The sequence below is a fragment of the Fundulus heteroclitus genome, chromosome 13, assembly GCF_011125445.2.
Source record: "Fundulus heteroclitus isolate FHET01 chromosome 13, MU-UCD_Fhet_4.1, whole genome shotgun sequence".
Lineage (NCBI taxonomy): Eukaryota > Metazoa > Chordata > Actinopteri > Cyprinodontiformes > Fundulidae > Fundulus > Fundulus heteroclitus.
Window position 1 is genome coordinate 24,293,467 of NC_046373.1, and position 23,317 is coordinate 24,316,783.

At 37.8% G+C, this 23,317-nt stretch overlaps 1 protein-coding gene across 1 annotated transcript; it reads left to right on the forward strand.

The window, feature by feature from the left end:
* On the forward strand, window positions 1–23,208 carry LOC118556516 (carcinoembryonic antigen-related cell adhesion molecule 1-like; the record flags this gene model as incomplete). Its single annotated transcript, XM_036145471.1, is given in 7 exon segments — window positions 1–279; window positions 2,894–3,172; window positions 3,257–3,517; window positions 5,940–6,051; window positions 14,018–14,059; window positions 18,202–18,236; window positions 20,145–23,208. Coding segments are annotated over 6 exon segments (992 nt in total), but the record flags the coding sequence as incomplete, so codon positions are not given.
* Window positions 23,209–23,317: the final 109 nt, after the last annotated feature.

Below are 23,317 nucleotides of genomic sequence, written 5' to 3' on the forward strand. Positions count from 1 at the left end.
ATGGACCCGAAGATGTCATCCTAAAGCCATCGGCACCTTCGGAGTATGTCCCGTCCAAGTCAAATTTCACCCTGACATGCTCGGCCTCTTCCAACCCCTCTGCCACCTTCACCTGGTTTCACAACGAGAAGCAAATAACTGGCACTGATCCAGTCCTCACCCTGAAAGCCATCGAGGAGCAGGGATATGGGAAGACGGCGGGCAACTACAAGTGCGTCGCTCAAAATGCCAAGACCAAACGTGCCGTCTCTTCCGCTCCCATCAAATTCTCAGTGATGGGTGAGTAAATTTACCTAGAAATAACCCAATGTGTGTTTTAAAAAGGGCTGGGTTATGCCACTGGAAATGTGTAGATTTGGCATAACCTAAAGTATTTTTTCTTTTAATGTAGCAATTCAAGGGCCATTTGAAGGAGCAAAAGTCACACTTGCATATATAGTTTTATTTTTATATAAATTATAGCATTACACTAAGAGAGAATGGGTTAAATTGACTATTAAGTCAACAGTAAGACCATATCAATAATTTAAAGTTAAAGAATGCCTGTGCAAATTCTCAGTCATCCAAGTCATCGCGACAGCAAACAAGGTTAAATTGGAGGCAACCTGACTTTTGTTCAGTTCGTTCTGAAAAGGTTTCAACATTAACTATCCAGGAGTCTTTCTCAATTCTGGTGGCTCGGACTTGAGCAACCTGCAGTCGGAGCGCTGCTGTTTTTAAAGTACATGGAGGTCCATCCTCCTAGGCGCATTATAAGTCAGATGCATATCAATGACCCACCCATCACTGTCCTGGGTCATTTGCTGTTTAGTGATGGCTTCACTAAACAGAACACTTCCACCAGAATTGACAAAGACTCCTGGATAGGTGTCAAACCGTTTTCAGAAAGAACTGAACAAAAGTCTGGTTTACTCCTATTTAAACCTGTTTGCTGTAAAGATCCAATGGCGATCCTGATTTTCTGGAACGCCCTTTAAAAAGACTTTATCAGTAAAAAGCTGATATAAAGTTGATTATAGATGAATTATACATGGCTCCCTTGTGACACACCTTTGAGACACCAGACTGTTAAATGAACACCTACAAGCTGCAGGTGACGCCTTCGGTTACTTCAGAGACCCATGACAAACACGTAGATCGAAGCTTGTACTTATATATTTTTTTCCAAGCACACACACAGCACTCTCTGGAATTTGTTGCCAAACAACCTTTTACTACTCGTTTTCTTTTTTTTTTTTTTTTTTTTTTGAAATTTATTTTTTTCTTCTTCCTTTTTACTCCTGGCAACAGACCATGTGTCTGAGTCCAAAACCTGCTAGGCTGGTGGATGGTCTTACATTGTGCCTCAAGGAGTTAGATTTTTTATTTTATTTAGATACAAATAAAGCAGAACTGTGACATTTGTACCTACAAGGAAAACGGAACAGGCTTCACCTCTCCGTTTTGGTGACTCATGTCATCTTTGGCATGTTGAAACAGCATTAAATAAGGAAGTCTCCTGCATTGCTCCTGAAACAAGAGACCTTTTGGAATCAGTATCTCATTTTTATTTAAGGAAGTAAATATTTGTACCTTGAGTTCTCAGAATAAACGCTGTTACAAAAAATGTAGGATTTGGGGTCAAGTTAAAAGAATGTTTGTCTTCAAAAGGTGTAGTCTTGGTCTCCATGTTTGAAAAAAAAAATTAACTTTGAAATATTATTTATAGTCTTCCAAGTGTTTAAAGCTTTGTTCAGCTAGCTGGCGTGCTGCACTATACTATTACCCAACAGCTGGTACGTTTGCTACCATCTCATTAAAATAACTTTAACAATACTAACACTAGATCAGAAAATGGGGAGGAATTTTAGTCCAGTCTTTTCTATTTTGTAGGATTGTTTTATTTTAGGCGCATTGGAAGGTTTATGTGCATGAACAGTTTGTTTAAAGCCATGTGACAGTATCTCACTGTATTAATATAGTTAAGTCCAGTCTTTGAATAGGTTGTTTCAAAACCAATTATTTTCTTTTTTAAGCCAATCAGAGCTGGATCAGTTTAGGTACTTGTGTACTTTACTACATATCCCTAGTGCACTTGCACTTAAAGGTACATAGTGATTGCTAAATCAAGATCTGGACAACTTGTTTCAACTGTTGAAACCACAAATTTATCGAAGTCACTCCAAACAATAACACTGCCACTAGAACTGGCAACTGTTGAAATGGTGCGGTGTTAGTTTCACACCTCGCAGAGGTAACAGTACAAATATGTTTTATAGATTGGAGAAGACAATCTTAGAAATCATTCAAATGTTTTTTTTATGGGTGAATGTTAAGTACTCGGGTTGAATTTTGTAGGCAGTGGTTTTCCACATGTAAATCCCCAATGGATCCCGTTTTTTGCAGAGAGTTCTGGTACTTGTTGAATTATGAAGATGGGCATTAACTGGGAAAGTGAGGCCTGCAGTGCTTTAGTAATTGTTCTGGGTTTTTGTGATACCCTGTATATTAGCCATTGATTCAGTATTGGAGTACTTTTATGCTAAATAGATGTTTCTAATGGGTTTTTCAGCCTTGATCATATTGTCAGACAGGTTCACATTGGTTTAAATAGCTTTTTTTACCCTCGATTAGTGAAAAAATAATATGAATACTACATTTTGCATGGTTTTGTATCTTTTGTATGATATAAAATTTGGTTTCAGGAATGTAAATGTGACAAAAAAACAAAAGCAGAAGAAATCTGTTAGGGGTCAATTACGTTTGGACAGGGTGGTACATTAGTTTTAGTGAGCTCTTCTTTACTCATTACTTTCTCAATTCAGTTAGCTCAAAATGATGCCATAATGCACAAGTTGTTTGAACAGATCGAAAAACAGTGAGAGTAATGGTTTTCTTCCTTTATTGCCCACAGAGCCCATTTCTGGTATTAAGATCACTGGTCCAAGTGGTACCCTCCTTGCCGACAACAGCAGCGCCAGCCTCAGCTGCCAGGCAGAAGCGGGCAACGTGACGAGCATAGTATGGCTGAAGGATGGTAAAACCCTCTCCAACACCTCCCATGTCATCTTCTCCAGTGACAGTAGCTCAATATCTATCACGACGCTGAAGAAGGAGGACAATGGAATGTATAAGTGTCAGCTCAGCAACTCTGTCAGCCAACTGCAAGCTCAATACTCGATGGTGGTTAATTGTAAGTTTCTGCCAAATCTTTCAGTGCGGTCACTTGATTCAGTGGCAGCGGTTTATTGTTTAACCTTCACCCACTTTTATCCAGATGGTCCTGACTCAGCAGAGGTAAAGGCTGTCTCTCAAGTGGAGGTGGACAAACCGGTGACGGTCACTTGTGCTGTCCTTTCTGTCCCTCCCGCCAACATTACTTGGATGCTGAATGGCTCAGTGATCCCTGGTCAAGCAAAAAAGGACTTGGTCATTGAAAAGGCCACATACAAAGACTCAGGATCCTACACATGTGAGGCAAAAAACTCTATAACTGGCAAGACCATCACATCCTCCCCTGTCGTTGTCACTGTCAAAGGTAAGCTTGTTGTGTCAATAAATTATTATATTAGCAGTATATCAACAGTGTCAGTAAAAGACCATAAACCTGCATTGTCCCAGTAGCATAGCATTTTATCTGTTTTACCAAGTAAATCATTGAATCCTTTAAACCCTTAAATGTCTTGTTCATCACCTGTCAGCAAAACCAGAGACCTGGTGCTGTCATGGCACTTAACTACATTATCGTTTGTCTGGTATTATAGGGAGTGAAATAAACCTGACTAGTTCTTGAGTTTCATCTGCCTGGTCTATAAATGCTCACATGTCCATGACAAAATAAAGAGTGTCTCTCATTCGGAGTAGTAGTAGTAGAGTCAGTAATCTAGCAAGTCATATACTCCTGGGTCTATAAAATTTTAAATCAAACTCTTTGGTAAAAATAAACAACATATGAGGAAAGACCTTTAAGCCCGTGGCATATTTTAAATAACAGGCAGTTGCTGTTTTGAGACATTAGTTGCATATCCTACAGCTCGTGTCACATGGAAAACCAAAAAAGGAGCAAATATTTCTGCTAAGAAACAATTTGAAAGTGCCACGTTTTGATGGACTCATATTTACAATCAGAAGTGGGCTTGCCTTATTTACCTTGTTTGACAGCATAAAGCTAATCTTTGTTGGTTGTAAGCCGATGGTGGAGAATCTGATTGCTGAATGTGCTGGAACAGTCTTTGAGGCTTCTGATTAGGTTTTTTTTGTTATTATTAGTAGTATTATTATTGTTTTTTGGGGATTTTCATGGCAATAGGGGCCCTTTTTATTGAAAGTAGGCTGACAGGAAAGGGGTGCTGAAAGGGGGAATACACACAGCAAAGGACTGCAAGCCGAAGTTGAACCTGGGTCAGCCGCGTCGAGGACTAAGGCCTCTGTACAGGGATTATTTAGCACATCAAAAATCGTCCAGTAAACTAATCGTTGTGGTGTTAAATTTAGATGTTAATCTATTTGAGTGATTTGTCAAGTTCTGCTGGAAAAGTGACCTCTCTAGCTCAAAGAAAGTTTAGACCTATTTTAGTCCACTCCATAAAGATCTCTTTAAAAGCAGGTGATTTCTTGAACATTTTCTGAAATTTGAGCGCTGTTTCCATGGCTGTTTGAATCCAGTTTTGATATTAAATAACCTGCAATATTTTTGTGGTCAGTTTAAATTTTCCTTTTTAATTCATTATGACAATTGCTGTCATAAATTATTATTAATAATAGAACATGCAAATTAAAATTAGATTTATGCATTGAAACAAATTTGTCAGAACCATCTTATCTGTTATATACGCTTGTTAAATTCCGGAATTATACTGGTTTAGGCTACACAATATATCTCAACTATATAGCCACTAAAATATCTGTGTGTGTTTGTTTCAATAGCGAGATAACTGGAATTACTGCATTATTTCATGGAAACTGTTTTCAGCCAAATTTATGAAGTCTCTCTGCAGTTGTTTTGTTACATCTTGCATATGATAGTCCCTGGAAAGACCTCAGAGAATGTGATAAGCATCGTAATTCGTATTGTTGTTGTAAAAGTAAGTGCATGTTCAATGATCAACACCATTAAAAACACCAAAACAGAGAAACCATCAAACCACTAGCTGCCAAACGGTTATGGCAGGATATTTTCGATACTCTAGTTATGCAACATGGGCTGCACAGTGTCACAATGGATAGCGCTGTTGCCATGCTGCAAGAAGGTCCTGGGTTTAAGTCCTACCCTTGCCCTCTCGTGACCCCAGTAGGGATAAGCGTGTTAGAAAATGGATGGATGGATAGTTATACAGCATGTAACAATATGTAAACCAATGTTGCTATCAAAATACAAATAGATAAATAATAAAATTTGTCAATACCTTGCAGAAAAAAAGAGAATAACCTGCCTAATATAGTTTTTGGGAATTTATACAGCAAGATAGTAATGTTTCAGGAGATAGTGTTTATGAGCATGGTGACAACTTATGTGAGTCTGAGTCGCTTTACACAATTTATTGTATACACACACACATATATATATATATATATATATATATATATATATATATATATATATATATATATATATATATATATACATACTAAAAAAAAACAATGAGTGATAGAAATCTATGTTTTTTCTTGGTCATTTATAATTTAATGTGGTTGTGCCTTTCTTTGGAATATGATTCAGCCAATAGAATGTCGGGTTGTGAAATGATCAGCCCTAGGAATAATTTCCAATGCAAGCTTCCTATTTTTCAGCAAAGCAAATCTCCCACAATCAGACAGATATACTTTGAGTTCCTCTACCTAGTTCAACTTTCATTTCATCCCTCACAAAATTACCCAGAAAATACTGAGTCTTACCAATGTGCAAAAACGTTTCTGCATCTTCTGAGAATTGAACCCTTGTTGTGTGTTTTTATTTATAGAAGAGATAGATGAGGGTCTTTCAGATGGAGCCATCGCCGGCATTGTCATCGCATGCCTTGTTGCAGTTGGAGTTGCCATCGCGTTGTTCTTCTACTGCAGAGCGAAAGTACCGTAAGTACCCTTTGCCTTTGGCTACCTCAAGTTGGTAAAGCAGTTTGGACGATAGACAGATAACCATCAGAATAGATAACCAGTGTTCCAAGCAAGTTCCAAAGAGCTGGACTGGTATTGACGTGTGTGAATATCAAAATCCCAAGTTCATTGTTAGTGCTGTGCTTCTTACACGCTTAGGGTTTATGTTTTAATAGATAGACATTTCTCTAAGCCGAGGACAGGCTCAATGTATTTTGGTTTTAGTAAATGCAAACGGTCCAAGATAGGTTTTTAGTCAAGTTCTTCCACAGAAAAGGGAGTAAATCATCTTTTTTTGGAGCTAGTTTGTGCACAGAAGAACCGATTGATACAGTAGAACAAAAGGTTAAACAGAACTCTTATTGTCTTAAATATCTATGGGCCTATTCTTGCTGGATCTAAGGACCAGTTGAAATCAGAACAAATTGAGACACATGTGTCAACATACTTAAAGCAATGAAAGAGTGAATTGTTTTAGTGCGGGGTGTGTTTGGCTCTGTCGTTGTGACTGTTTGTCTCTATAACTGACTTTCCCTTGAATACAAGAGAAAGCTGTCATTGAGGTTTTTGCTTCTGTTGAAACAAAAATCCTTTTACTTCACTGCTTCTTGCTGGTTCTTTAGAATATCTTTTTCTTTTTGTGTTTCTCAATATGTTGAGCAGTTTGTGACATCCCTTTCAATTTGGTGCCTTGCAACATGTTGGGATGAAGTACAAATGTGTACAGATTATATGGTTTCTAAACTGTATAAAGATAGGCCATTACTTACCACATAAAATTCCTTTTGTTGCATCAACATATTTCACCACTCTATCCGGTTCTTACACCTACAAGAAAGCTGGTGAGACAGACTAAACTTTAAAACTTAGAATGTAAAGAGTAGCGCCGGTTGTCAAAATATGCTCCTTTTTCTGGGCTTGATCAGTAGCACCCATTAAAAAGTTTATAGAATAAACCAGAAGTATGGTTTCAATTTCTAATTTAGTGGCAACGTTTTTGTTTTTTTTTGTCTTGAAGAAATTGATCAGTAGTCCTTGACTTACTGTTTTCCTGTATATTTATGGGGAGGAAATGTCACATGACTCAAAAGCTAATTGCTCTTAGTCAGTCCTCAAAATATGCAGCACAAGAACACATACCATTCAATGTTGGGCAGATATGTACTGAGGTTCATAAGTCAGCAAAATACAAAACACAGCTTCTCACCTAAAGTGGTTAATACAAACAAGGAGACAAAGATTTGAAAAAGCTTCAAAATACTTAGGAAAAGGGAGATAATAACTTTCAAGCTCAAAATTAGAGAACTGCAGAGATGGGATGCATTCCGGGCTCACCAGTTCTCTATTCTAAAAAAAAAGAAAACAATGAAAACATTTTACAATCCTCCATTGCTTTTTTTATTGTGGAGAGCACTGTAATAAATGTACAAGTTAGACTTTTGCACACATTAAGATCTATTTTGCAACAGATGTAACAGTTATAGGGAGAGCTGTACCAGGTTCAACCCCAGCTTGTGGACCTTTGTCGCATGTCTTCCCCCTCTCTCTATTTGTCATGTGCACTTCCCCTGCCCCCACAACATTCCATTTCTAATACATTTTTGCAAAGAAAACAGTGAGATGTATCCATTTTTGCAGTTCACTAGAAGTAAGCAGGTGCACTCTGGTGTCATTTTTCTAGTAGAACCGGCCCAGTGTGAGATTGGAAGATAACATTGGACAAAAATGTTCATGATCTCAAGATATTAACACAACGGTTTAAAACTATTATATATATGCAACAGATACACAGCTAAAATATTGTTTTCTTATGATATTATCTACAATTTTAATTGAATATTTAAAAAAAAAATTTTTTTATACAGAGACTAGAGATAAAATTTAATACCGCCTGCCCTCTGTCAGTCCTCCCCAGGGCAGCTGTGGCTACTACCATAGCTCACCACCATCAGGGTGAGAATGGGTGAATGACCCATTTGGGGTCATCAGACTAGTTCAAGCACTATACAAGTACAAGCCCCTTACCGTTTACCAATAACCACTAAATTTAGTCCGAGTTTTAACGTGCTTGTCGTACAGAATATTACAACTTTTGAGAAATACCAGCAGAAACAAGTTGGCCAATTTATTGCTCTGTGTGCTTGAGTAACTGATAGGTGCCACTCCTTAAGTTTCAACATTACAACAGCTGGCTTTATCACATATATAAATATTTCGAAACAGCTGATTTTAGCTTTGTTGTAATCAAGGGTTTGATGTTAGGAGCGTTTATTCTGCCAGAGGACGAGCTGTGCACAGCAACAGGTGGGGTAGGGCCAGTGCTACGCGTGCCTCTTACAGTCATGGGAGATTCTGCTCACTTCTGTATTTTCACAGATATCTCATTAAAAAAAAACAATCAATCATAGGAACAGCTTAAGAGAGAATTTGAGCCGAATTAATAAAAAGCTTAAGCAATGATTTGAGACCATTGTTTCACACCTCCTATGTCACATTCTCTACAAACACTGGCAGTAACATTACACCACATTCTGTGGCGTTTAAACACACTGGACCTCGACAGAAACTGTCACCGTGACACAGAGAACAAACGGGTGAGTCAGTGAGAGATGTTCACATTCCTCACTTCAGGAACTGGAGCCGAAGAGTTTACATACAGCTGTGGTCTCAAAGCAAAACATAAATACAATGGAAAACAAAATTGGTTTCCTTTGCTACTTTTAATTATTTTTCATCTGTACCGCAAATTACATTTCTATTACTTTTTAGATGACAAGATAAAATAAAAAAAAATGTCTTATTAATTACATAGACTATAAAAGTACGTTATTGGCAAGAGTCAGAATTGAGCTCGCCTTGCTGTGAGAGCATATAGCAAAAAGCCATCCAACCTGTCTTCCCACTCCAGAGATTTCCAGAGAAATAAACAAAGTAAAGAGTAAATATGTTCTTTCAGTTCAAGGGAGTCTTTTTTGTGGCATGACGACAGCCAAAAATGCGTGAGAATTGTTTTAGCATTCCCCGGAAGAACTTATGTGTAAATTGTAAAAAGAAATATTAAAAAATTGTGGTATTTTTTAGTGTCTACCTTGAGGCTGTTAAAACAATCCCCTACAACTGTTTGTAAATGTAGGGTGTGAGTGTCATATCGTGTTCTTTAACTAAACCGCTCCCTCCTTCTTTGGCATATAACAAATCTCCTGTCAGGATTATCTGATACTACGGGGGTCATCAGGTGTCAGACCTGGAGGTGGTGGTGGGGGGATGTTCTTCTTTAAAGCACCTCCCAGGCCCCCGGGGCCTTCGGAGATAATCGCCTCTCTATCCTTTTGTTGTATTGTCTTCCTCAAGCTTCCATGCTGTTTACATTGAGGGGAAATTGATTTGCACGGAGCAACATAGATTTCTCTTCGCAGTTGTGTCTGGCAGTTGTGCTCTGAGAGCAAGAATCCAAATCATAAATCAGGGACTTCATCCTTCTCCCTAAAGGTTCTTTATTCACTGAGCCTACAATTGTGCAGCACTTCCTAAGAAAGGATGCAGGTTGTTTTTATGAGATGATGAGATTGATTCTATCTTAGTTTCCTACTGCTCCTGTCAGGATCTTTTGTACATAGGTTTGCTTTTAGGGGATTTGGTTGGTCAGTCGTTGAGCTCTTTAATCTAATCTCGAAAAGCTACTGTGCACCAGGGCAGAGCAACCCTGCAGCATGGTTACCATGGAGGCCTAAAGACATGCTTTGCTACGTGATACAAGAGCGAAACCCAAACAAACCTGGCTAGCCCTCTAATCTTGCAATTCAGACCTTAGCAGCACACCGCAGATTGCTTTGGTCAAACAAGACATTTAAGAACGTTCTGTGCAGGCGGAAGGTAAGGCAATCTAGGAGTGTTGTCAAAGAGGTCGAGAAAGACATGGAAGGAACTAAATGATAATTTCATTTAGCTTTCTTTAGGCAGACCATAGAACTGTCAGCGGTAGTGTCAACCAAAATGGAGACAGAAGGTAACAGACTTTCCCATAAACTGTTCTGGCAGTATAGAAACATTGTGGTTTAGCTGTAAACATGTTGACCAAAAAGAAGATAGAATATACCCATATTTTTATAATGGTGTATGGCACATTTTTTCCTAGCTGTCTGTTGACCTGTTTCCTCATTTTTGTAATTCCAAAGTCTTGAAACTTAAATGTATTTGAGTATAAAGTAAAAGGTTGGCCTCTCAGTTTTATTTCCTCTAATTACTTTTACTATGACGTTGGCTTTGGACTATAGTTTTATTTTCCTAACACACTTCCACTTGTTGGGCTCTTTAGTACCAAAACGAAGTTCTGTAGTCTACTGGCCTGCATAGTTACAGTATCTCAATCAAAGAAAGTACTTCTGGGACATTGTGGAATAGATTTGCATCATGAATGTTCTGCCAAAAAATTTGTAGCAATTTGGTGAACTTCGAGGGCAGCGTGCTTTTGAGTGGCTGGCCCAAAGTTGTTGCAGGATCTGCTCTCGCATGTCAGTTAAGCCTCTTCTCTTTCTGAGTTTAAGAATCTTTAACAAATATATATTATTTGCTGAAGTCTTTGGCAAATTTGAAAAGGTTTGACGCTATTTTGAAAAGGTTTATTACCATTTTTTTTTTTTACTTTTCTTAAATTTAATTGTAACTTGCGTATGCTCAGCCTTTTGTGGACCATGATTTAATTTTGCTTTATAAATAAAAGTGGTATGATATGGTTGATCATGTCGATATGACCTAAGTTCCTGGTAAGCACATGTGTGCATTAAAACATCCTGCTTTTGGAGGGAAATTGCGCAACAGCGTCAATGGACTGAAAGTCTTAGGTCAATCTTCCTGGGAATCAAATCTTTTGTAACTGAGATGAAAACAAAAAAGGAGAAATAGACTAAGCTTAAACTTGGGAGGGCTACACGTCCATGTCTTCAAAAGTTTAAAATAAAGATCAAGTTCCCTGATAATAAACGGTTTTATACGGATCCTGAATGGCAAAAGGAAGCACATAGATTAAGCTGCAGGTGCAACTTACAAAGAGCCAGCGCCTCAACTTGTGCAACACCATAAAGCCACCCATGTGAAACGTTGCACAATTCCTTCTATGATGTTCAGTGGATAAAAATCTATAAACAGTCAGAACCCATTTTTTTTGTCAAACATTTAGCAGTTATATTTCAGAGCAGGTTAAACAAGCAGCAACCTTGTGTGTATTTAAACAGTGAAGCAAACAACCGACTGACAAAACAGTGTGTCGTAAATCTCCCTTTTTGAACATTTCAAAATAAAAAGTGGATGCATTGATACTTAATGTTAAGCAATATTATCAAACTCACATTCCAATGAGAGCAAATTTCATCTTGAATAAACTTTAAGATCATGGTTTCTGTAAAGCTACTTTTTGTCAAAACCTACTGGCCACATTATTGAAGAGGAATGTAGTTCAGTCAAGGGATCCATAGTGTGAGATTTTAGACATGTGTGGTTTGCTTTGAAATCCTTGGTATAACACCAAAGAGCTTGATAACTGTGTGGTAATGCAGCGTCGGTTTACTTAATGCAGGGGTCTGAAACCACATCCTGACAAATGTCAACGTACAGGAGGCCCAAGAGGAACCGGCACCCTTAAACAAAGAGGAAAAAGACAACCCATTGGCAGAGATTAATGTCTACAGTGACTAGCAGAAATATTAACAGCCGTTAAATCCTCTCACTTTTTATCCCATCACCACCCCAAACTAAGGGAAAGGAGGGCATTGGTCAGAGAAGTAGACAAGAGACTTTAAAGAGTCTTCGGAGATCCTCTGCTAAGTTGGGAGTGTCTGTCGGCAGGACAGCTAGTAGTTTGTTCCATCCACAAACCTGACATTTCTAGTGGAGCAGCAAGTAGAAACAACATTCTTGAAAGACAGACCTAAAAACTCCTATTTCTGGTTGTCAACAAGACGTGAGGAAAACAGCAAACCTGTTGAAGTTGCTCTAGTCTGAGACAAAAATGAAACTTTTTGACTTGCCTGGAAAACAACGCATAATGGAAAACTTACAGTGCTGATCACCATAAACAAACCACCCCCACTGTAGAACATGGTAGTGGCAGCATCGGGTTGTGGGATGCTTTTCTTCAGCAGGGAGAGGAAAGCCTGTCAGAGTAGATGGGATGAGTGGAGTTAAATACACGACAGCCCTTAAAGAAGGCTTGCTGGTGACTGCAAAAGACTTGAATCTTGGATGGGAGTTGACCTGTTAGCAGGAGAACAAAACATTGAGCATACAGCAAACAACCTAAATATGCAGCTAGAGCAACAACGGACTGGTTTAGATCTAATGATATCCATATATTAACATGGTCCAGTCAAAGTTCACACCTAAATCCAGAAGTGGGTAGAGTAGCCAGACATTTTACTCAAGTAAGAGTGTATTTTTACTCAAGTCAAAGTAAAAGGTAACCATCCAGGAAATGACTCAAGTAAGGGTAAAAAAAGTATTTGTTAAGAAGGAGTAAAAGCTTCTAACATATTTAATATTTCACAATTATGTAACTGGTCTGGCAAAAATATTAAATTATGAACAAGTTCTGACAATTCAACAACTAACAATTTTTTGTACAAACAATAACAATTACAAAGTAACAAATTCAGGCAGAAGAAACACTTTTCTAAACAATGTTTTTCAAAATAAAACTTATGAAACCAAGCAGTTAATGCATATACAGTAAGTTATGACAGTGCAAAGTACTTAATAACAATATCTGCTGTATGGTTAGTTGACCAATGAATGGTTTGATGAGGTCAGCAGAAAATACCATTAAAACAACCAAGCAAGTCTCACCTTCTGGTGCCTTTTTGGTTGAAACGAGTCTGTTCTTCATTCAGTAAAGTTACACATAGTGGGTAGAGTAGCCATAAATCTTACTCAGCTAAAAGTAAGAAGTACAGTGCAGTAAAACCACTCCTAGAAGTACATTTTGTTCAAAAAGTGACTCAAGTAAATGTAACTGAGTAAACGTAACTATTGCTACCCACCTCTGCCTAAATCCACTTAAGAATCTCTCTAAATACTTAGAACAATGTTGTCCACATAGGCTCTTTCCACATTGGACCAAACTTTAGCTATTCCACAAATGATGAGGAAAGGTTTCAGTTTCTAGATGTCCAAAACTAATAGAGACAAAAATAGACATCTATCGCTTTCTTTATATTTTGCAGACACGCACTACATTGTTTTGGGCTGCTGCATGAAATTCCAATATAATCATACATTTTAGTATGTGGTTGTAACATGACAAAATATGAAAAAACTTCAAGTAGTATGGATAAATGATCAAGGCTCTGAAATCAGTAACTCACTGTTTTTTGCTTGTCTTCGTGAATTGTTAATGGTTGTGGGACGGAAAGAGGCACCTATAACTTCGGAGTTAAAGAGGGCAGCCATTCAGCAACGCTCACTTGTACGGACAATATTCGACTACCTAACCCCATTACTAGGAGAAAAATTAGGCATGGATAGCGAACTGACAAATGACCTGTTTCTAGACCTATTAAGATATGGGACATTTTGAATAATGTGAGCATTTTTAATAAGTTGAGTTACTTCTACATAATAGCCTCTTCGCTCTTCAGGTTACTACCTATAAGCAGCAGTGTGAAGTCACATAAAAGAGAAAGCTGATTAAAATGTTCAACATTGTTGATATGCTGTTAGAAGACATCACATCCATTTAACATCTTAACACAAGCTGGGTTTGACACAAATGGAGGAAGTGAGAAACAAAACACACAAGGAAGTCACTAGCAAATGTGGTCAGTTTTGCTTCCAGTTCAGGCTAAAGTGGCCACCGTCCCCACATGCTTCCTCTTGTATGTGACCCGGTCCGTCAGGATTAGCTTTGTTTGGTGTTGTGCAAACACAGTCTGAGTGCATTCCCTTCCTTCCTCAGGTGTCGATCTAAGTCAGCACACAGCTATGATGTGGAGAATAGGTGAGTGGGGCTACACGAAGACTTTAGAGGAAATGCATATAGCGCTTCCTTGTAACACACAAGTTGAAATTTGAATTACAAAACTAAATCAAATGTTTATGTCTGACAGAATAGTTGATATTCCAGAAGCGTACATATCTAAAGCAGTAATACAATTTCTACTATGATGTAATTAACAAAAAGCCTGATAGAGATACATTATAGATTAATCCAAGTAGGTTGTATTATCTGTTTAATGTTGTTCCTGTGCCATCGACTTGCCCACGTTTCTTTTTGTATAGATGAATAAATGTTGGGGGAATAGTTCATATTCTAGAACCTATGACAATAGATAGCTTGTAAGCGGTTAAACCAGTCAACGCTGTGAACCTGCCGACCTGTGCTGCTTCAGTTTGACTGTTGAAAGCATTTGCTTGTTTTTTAGCTGGAGGCAAATCCTTCGGCAGCTAGGTCAGACAGTGTTGTCGGATTCTTATCTCCCGAGTGCCTTGCGTTGCAAAGAGCATTTGAGTTTATGGATACACAAGCTTTGAAGTCCATCTTCAAAATGGGACATCCGTATTTGGTGGCGTCACTGAATGTGTGTTATAACTCCGCAGTTTTGTTTTCTTAATTGCAAACTGCTTCGGGACGGAAGCCTTTGTTGCACTGACCAAGCCTCTTGGGTTTTAATGTCGCAAAACCTGTTTGACAAACTCTGATCAACACAGTGGCCTCTGTTTGTCAGTTTTCAGCAGCTGCAATAAAAAAAGGGTTTGGTGTTATACTTGCTGAACCTCTCCCTTACACTATCATAAAAAATAAAATAAAAAATTATTACACCTCTCTATGATGCTGGTTCATATAAATTAGCTGCCTGGTGGGAAATCCCAGACACCCAACATCCATCAGTCATAATTAGAAGTTGGATGTGGAACTACATGCTTCCAGCCTTGAAGCCTGTATCTACAATTAAGTAGTATTTGTCTTCTTACAAAAAGCACCAAGCACCTGATTTTGTTTGTTTTTATATGGTTAGAAAAGAAAACTATTTTTTTTTATTTTTTTTACAGGCAAAGCATGTCAGGACTTTTAACCTTACAAAAAACAATTTTAGGGGGGATTTTCTCTTCTTGTTGGACAGACTTATCTGCCTCCTTGAAACAGGATGGACTTTTTCATTGGATCACCGCGTAAATCTCATTTAGCAATCACTGAACGATTTACTTGTATTGGATAATTAGATTATGCTGTTATTTGATTGTGTCTAATATGTTGTAGAAAATTTAAATTTGATCTCTGTTTTACTCTCAAGTCTGATCTGACATCTTATGTATCTTCTACCATCTTTAAGAAAGCTTCCTGCCATTTGTCGCATATCGGCGCCAACAGTGTTGTTTTTCTGTTTCTTAGCAGGGCAAGTCTTACGTTTAGAAAGAATTGTCGGAATCTTGGTATCATGTCTGAGCTTGCCCTCCTTAGTCCTCCTTTATTGCATATTTTAGTGTCGTTTTCATCTTCTTTCATTTTCTTTCCACCTTACTGAGTCATAGCGGCCACATCCTTTTCCTCTTTACTTCAAGCGTTATATTGGCTAATGGCCTTTTTCACGCCAATTGAATATGATTCTGCGATGAGCTGCTTTATTTTTGAGTGGCTATATTTCTGAAGTGAAAAGTGTTTTCAGGAGTCATTGAGGTGCTTTAGGGACAAAAACGAGCAGCAACAATACAACTTTACCGGCACAAGAGCTCAAATAAAGAAAAACAACAAATCTGTATCTTCCTGTAAACTGGAAAAAAAAAAAAATAAATCTAATCCAGGTTAGGTTGACTTTGTAGATTTCAAGCAATGAAATCCATACCAATGTTTGGGATGTTCTGAAATTTAGAATATATGGCAGACATTTAGGGATTATTCAAAGTACAGTTTGTGAGGTCAAAGTTTTTTGGCCAATACTATAGAATAGAATAGCAGTATCTTTCATTGTCTCTCAATGGCAAATCTCAACTGTCTTCTATCTTGATTTTCTTTTATTACATAAAGTGTTATAGAACCTATAATACAGTCATTACATGTTTTACCTGTGTTTTTTTTTTCCTATTTTTCTCGCTTCCTTTGAACCCTGTTGTTTTGTCTGTTACTACTCTTATCAGCAACAGGTATAATGTGTCACAGTTTCAGTGATAACGTACGGTGATTCAGCGAAGAGGTATTTCCAGTGCAGGATGGTTAGTTTTATAACGTCTCTCCCTGCCTCCCTCCCTGACTGCACCTACAAGGTCACATGGTTGGTTCCATGAAGGCTAAATAAAAAATGTGGTATAGTGGGTGGTGGATTTGTGAGACTAACCAGGTCAGGATAAGAATGAAAGACTATTTTCATTTGTAAATGATTCTAGTTCATTTGATCAGTTATTGAACAACTCACAGATCTTACACCATCAGCGATGTTTTCAGCTGCTGTCAGTGACAACACTCAAGTGTACCTGCGGTTGAAACCACTAACTACCTCACTGATTCTGGTTGAAGTTAGGGCTGGACGATTTAGGGAAAAAAAGCATATCGATGAAATGGAAATCATATTGATCGATATAGATAATTATCAACAAATTCAAAACATACATTTTAAGTGCAGCCCTGGCCATTTTATGCTGTTGCTTAGCGACCCTTTTTTTTTTAGATACAGACACAAACACTGAATTCAAACTCAACTCTTTATTCAATCAACTTTTTACCCAAACTGCAAGTTTTTAAAAAAGAAAAAAAACGCGTCCTCTCTGAACTCTTTGAAGGGGGCGGAGCTTGTGGACAAAGTGTTCCTGGTTCTGCATTTGTGATTGGTTGGGATGATGTAATGACTGTAGTATTAACCTATATGGCTAGGTGTATAAGGAAGGAAAACTGTTACTCTATTGAGTTTATAGTTATTGGATTATCGTCCAGCCCTATTTGAAGTCATAATCAGACTAGTTTCTTTAGTTGTTGTCATACTGCAGTAATTTTTTAGAAAATAAAAGAAATACTTAGTGTAATGGAACTTAAAGCTGCCAGAAGGGGGTGAATGTTTCAGGAGATTTGAGCCACCAATTAGTCAATTTTCCAGAGAAATCTAAACAGTCACAAAGTTTTGCTTTATTTGCCCGGAACATACCATCTTTGGTATTGTTGCACAAGTGGGAGTCTGTTGCAAAATCCAAAAGTTGGTTCCACTCTTAAAGCAAACTGGGTGGCTCCAACGGACCGATGCAGCTGTAGTACACATACTTTTTTTCAAAGCAGCGTAGGCATTGTTCGTCTTAGAAAACAGCCACCGGTTAATATCCCCCAATCTCTGGAATTTGCATTTTCAATTTGAGTTTTTTTAAGTTGCTCAAGTCAGCTTAAACATTAGCCCTTATCTAACTAGCTGTTAGCCTTATACCACACTGATCATTTATAACATTGTCTACCAACTCAAAGGGATACAAGTTGGTGGAACTTTTAATATCGCTTCAAAAAACCTGAATTATTCCTTTGAAGACTACTTTTATGCTGAACAAGGGATGGCCTGCTTTAGTAGAAATTATACTAATATGTCATTTCATTTAAGGCACAATTTAATGGTGTGTGCATGTTTTAAAGCTCCACCAACATGTCCCATTCCACAGAAATGGGATTTCCTATTAAGAACAAATATACCTGGAGGTTAAATTTATATCACATTATAGGTGTATAGAGGGCTCCAAATTAAAGTTAAGAGTTTGTAACTGTTCTAAAGATTTTCTGTTATTTTAAAAACTCAACAACACAAGTATTTTGCAATCCAGTTTGGATCTTCTGCTCCAACCACCAACAACTCACTGGATTACAAATGAGATAAATAGATATAAAATGACCTCTGAAATCATATCGTCATCACAATGTCTCTATGAGATATCACCCATCCCAAATGTGTCAAGGAAATAATGATGTAATCACTTTTTCTTGTTGTTTCATGTTGATTTTGAACCAAATTAAGCATGTTAGCATTATGTTTGATCCATGTGAAAATATTTCTCTTTTCAAGTAAGGTAAAGATTGAAAGAAGGTCATATTTTGTCCCCTCATGCCCTCAGAGCCAATCTCACAAACAGCATCTGTCAGTGCTAATCACTGTTTCTGTTATGTGTGTTTTTTTCCAGTGTGTCGTCACCATACTAAAGATGTCCCTCTGCTGGTAAGTCTCACTGATAACTGTATTTTTGTGAAGTCATGCACTCAGAGGCATTTTGTTAGTTTGATAGAAGGGTTGAACAACACCCATTTTGAACTGATAAGATGATGATGCATTTCTGAAATGTTATGTAATGTGCATTTTTTTTTTATTGCAATCATGCAACAATCTGGCTTGAAAACTGATCCTCCTGGAAAAAAAAACAAAACACTATTGTGCTTAATATGCACCGAAGGCCATGGATTCCTGTGTGTGTGTGTGTATAAAAATATCATTTGTTTTCAAATGTATGTACAGAAGTTAATTGAGATAACGATGTAGTGGCATGTGTTTTCTAGTCCGCTCCATCATGCTACCTTTTAATGAATTGAAATAATCCATATTAAATAATATTTGAATGGTGTGAGAACTTGGGTCCCCTTTGCTTTGCAGAGATACAGCACAAACCTTTGAAATATTTCAGTATGTATTCAACATCAAAGGCATTTAAACAAATATTACCTACTTTAGTTCTGCCGATGGATAATCACCCGTAGTTTTAGTCCACCGTAACTCCCCACTCATGCTAATCATGACAATGTGGCCTGTGTTTATCTGTGTGTTATTCGGGTTTGATGATGTAAGTGGGAAAGCAGTAGTTACCAAGGCTGTCACCGCTTTGCGTATGTAGCCTTGAGTGTCTCTACTTGCAGTAGCTGGGTCATAACTGTGTTTGAGGCTTTGAAACAAGACCACGTCTGAGCCATGCAGTTTTCCTTTTAAAGCGTCTACCTTCGGCGTCTTCTGTCGTTTACTGAAAGCCATTTGATCTGCCAACGCAAGACCACAGATAAGGATAGATAAGTCAAAGCAACCAGCAGCTGCCAACTTCTCGTGAGAAAAAAAAAATCTTTTGAAGCTAACATCTGCAGGTTTTCTAATGCTATGAGATGCGAGACAACTTATAAGCACAAAATTCAACATTCCATTATATACATGCAGCTTTATTTTTCAACCAGCTTAGTGACAGGCCAAAAGCTTTTTACAACAAGGTAAAGCCTGAGATGGTGCCTCACTCTTAAGATTGGAAATATACTGGAAACAAGGATTCTTCTAACTGCAGTATCCAGAAATGGCCTTAAAACTTTAAAGCAAGCTGTATGGTTATGTACTCGCATACAGTATGAACCATCAAACACAGTCAACTGTTTAAGATATTCAATCCAATTCAATACATTTTTATTCATATAGCACAAATTCACAATACATGTGATCTCACGGCACTTACAAACTCAATTCTATCAAATCAGTTTTTGTCGAAGAAAACCCAACAGAATGCATCAAGTCATTGACTTCCAGCATTCTCTCCTCCTTAAAGAGCGCATTGCTGCAGTGGACAGTTGCCTGCATTGTGTCGCTGACGTTGCAGCAATCCCTCATACCGAGCATGCATGTAGTGAGAGTGGAGAGGAAAACTCCCCATATAACAGGAAGAAACCTCCAGCAGGACCAGGCTCAGTGAGAACGTCTGTCTGCCACGACCGCCTGGGGGTTAGAGAAGAGACAGCAAACATGCTTTTATTTATTTTCAGCATTTGCGTTTCTAAGTTACCGCAGGCTCTGCTGCTGCGAGCCATACCGATGAAAAAGTAGCGTACTGTATGTTCACTCAGGTGCGACTATGCTGTAATTGGTGTTTCTGTTTCATGTGCAAAGCACACATGCGTAATAATTTCAGGAACTACCCAAATGAAGCCTTGCTTCTATTAATAGTTATTGTGACATCTTACTGAAGAAATTTATGCCACAGATATACTGTATATCAGTTATAGTTTGCTGTGTTACGGCTGTGCTAAGTTAGCTATAAATAGCGAAAAAACTGATTTTATCTGCTTTTGCAACACTGACTCCTCTCTTTTGGTTTCTGTTTAGGCCGATGATACCCTCATGTAGCTGGGAGGAGCGCCTAGTGGATCCTGCTGGCTTCCTATGAACAACTCGTCCAACCAGCCTCTCTGCTTTGCCTCTCTCCTTCTCCCTCTCTCTGACGGACAAGGATTATGGAAATTTGGTTTTACTGGAACCCAAGATCGTGTTAAGATTTGGATTACAGAACTTTTAATTTTACTGCAACTATTTTCAACTTCATTTTTATTTTTTTCACTAGTAACCTGACCCACCTTTCTGGATCGGTTCTTTCTTTGTCCTTCAACATGTTAAGAGGCTTCCTCCCTTGGCTTATGTCTGCCCTCCTGTTTTCTTTTTTTGGGGGGGAACACCGAAATTTCTGCTGTGGAGATGCTTCCTTGTCTAAACTGCATGGACTGACGATTGCAATGAGTTACTGTTTTTATCGTACTGGTTGCATGGCTGATCACAACCACGGAAGCCACACAGGCAGAACTTTCGGCAGTCTAGCAAAAAAAAAAGTTGCAAGAAAAACTGTTATGGTTTGCTTTATCTCACTGCCTGTTCCAGCCGGGTAGAGTTACCCAGATAAGAACTCTTCAAACACAGTGGAGAGTTTTAAAGTTGAACATATTTCTCTGCACTCCAGAGTTTTTAAACACAATACTTCAGTTTGTTTGGTGCTCAACAAAGCAGAAGAAGTTTTCAGCCACACCTGCTGAGTCAACCTTTTATTTATTTATACTATGCTGAGGTCACTGCAGTCAGTATCTCTTCATCAACCTGACATCTTTGCTTAGCAGTACTTAAAAAAAAAAAAACACTACTGTTGTATTTACCGAAATTGCCCATGTCCCATTTATAGTAGTGGTGCAACATTATTCTTTAAAATAATATGTATATATTTGTTACCGTAGTTTTCAAAATCCCCAGCGTGTGTAAAATAAAAGAACACATATCCAAAAATTCTCCATTTTGCAGGCAGATGTTCACTCCATGACATGAATGGAGTTCAACAGAAGCAACAAATTCTCCTCCATGAAGACAGTAATTGCTTTCTATGCAACTCTTTTCAAAGTTACCAAGTCATTAACCCATGATGATAAAGACTGCTTCAGAAGGAAGAATACCCTTCCTATTTAGAAAGTATATCAGAAAAAAATGTGTTGAGATGAGTGTTTCTGCAGTTTTAGGGCTTGAATAATGCGACATCTTGTTTTTGTGCCACCTCATTCGACATTTTAATCCTTTGCAAACCCTGCTTACCCTATGCACTGGTACTGCGCATACCATGATCACCAATGTTAAAGCAGATTTGCAATTCATATACACAGTTTCCTCAAACAAGTGTTACCCTGTAACCTTAGCTGGTTCCCTTGCAGCCATCAATCCTGTACTTTTACATACCGTTCTCTGCAGCTCAGGATCCCCCACCCCAGGATTCATCCTGTCATTTTAGAGAGAACAGACAGAGGAGGAGGGAAGGGTTAAATACGGTGCAGACAGGACTCAACAGGCAGGGCCACTTAAAAGGTTTGAAGGAAGACGGGAGGAAAAAAGTGAGCGGGAAGCTGTTTTGCCTCTCTCAAATTCGTCAAGAATTGGAGGGAAAGTTTGATGAGCTGTCAGTGTGCTGCTCTTTTTTTTCTAACCACAACTGAAAAGAAGTTTTAAGCAAAATTATAGTTTTTAATAGTTTCATTGTTAAATTACGATATTTGTGGTATTTTTGAAGTTCAGCATTTAGCTGTTTCTTCATGAGTATTTTGTCCACAGGCTTTGTCATTTCTGACTTTCTGTGGTTGATGGTTTTGTTTGATCTCGGACTTCAACCTGCACTGATCTCCAGTAAGAAAAGTATTTATTTTGTTAAGTCTAAGAAAAAAAATCTTTGGAATAACTAGCTGTAGATCATAGCTTGTAAGTAGATCACATATGCAGAAAATCATTGTTGTTTATGTGGGTTATATTTCAGTTTGAGTTCTTAGTGAAGACATAAATGACCACAGGTCAGTTTGCCCCTTCACAAATTAGTACCCCTGTTTTGTATACAAACTTTATTTCCAAATTTCTGCGAATTCCATTCTGTATTAGTTTATTTATTTTGGTAGTTTAGTAATTTATTAAAATTTCCAAGTAAATATTTAATTTTGGCAATGAATTAGTCATGGAACCCTAACAATGGGCGTGGTGGACAAACCCAGGGCTGAATGTTGGAAGATCTGGGTCCCCTGCTAGTTTTAGTACCCTACTCAGGCAAATTTTATTCCCAACGGCCATTTATAGTAGATTCTAAGTTGAATACATATCACCTTCAGATATTTTTCGTCTTGGCCAAACAGTTATTTTTTTTCTAAAACAATCTTTGTATTTGTCATTTTTCCTTATAAACAGCATACTTTCTAGAAATGTCTTTATCCATACAAAAACTTAATAATCAGAGGTTGGTATGGGAAATTACTAAACAGCTAGTCTATTGAATATATTACACAAAAACCCAACAAATGAAAACATGCCTCTGTGACTTTTAACGTATCCATTCATAGCAAAAAAAAAAAAAAAAAAAAAGTTTTATTGTCCAAGTCCTTCCCAGGGCAGGTACAAATTGCTGTATGGTGGGTACAAAATATCCTGTGGCAAGAGGTTCCTTTCCATACCTTAACAGTCAAATACAAAACCTATAAGTATGAGGAGACCAAAAGCAACAGTTTGAAATAGCCAGCACAGACTCAAACTGAGTATTGACAAGTTTAAAACATATTTATGGTTTGGGTTTATGATAGAATATAGACAAGAATGTATTAATTACAACATGTAAATATGACAGTTGTTGCCCTGCCCTCATTGTATATAAGAGATGTTGTATTCGCTGTACACAGATTTTGTGCCTTTTTTTTCCCTTTTGGATTATGTATGTGGGGTTTTAATTTCTTGTTACTGTTTAATATTTTTCATAAATGTTTTGTTGATGTTTACAGAAGCGTTTTTGTCTTTTTTTTTATTCTGTACAAACCACTAACAGTTAAAATAAAATGTACTAGGTCATAAATCATGTTCTTTGTAAAAGCCATAAAGTTTTTAGAAATATTTTCCTAGTTTTTATTTGTTTTATTTTTTTATGTTGTTTTCCTACCGCTCAAAGGTATTTCTTTTTGAATGGTGTACAAGGGGAAACAGCCAATTAGACTAGATGTGTG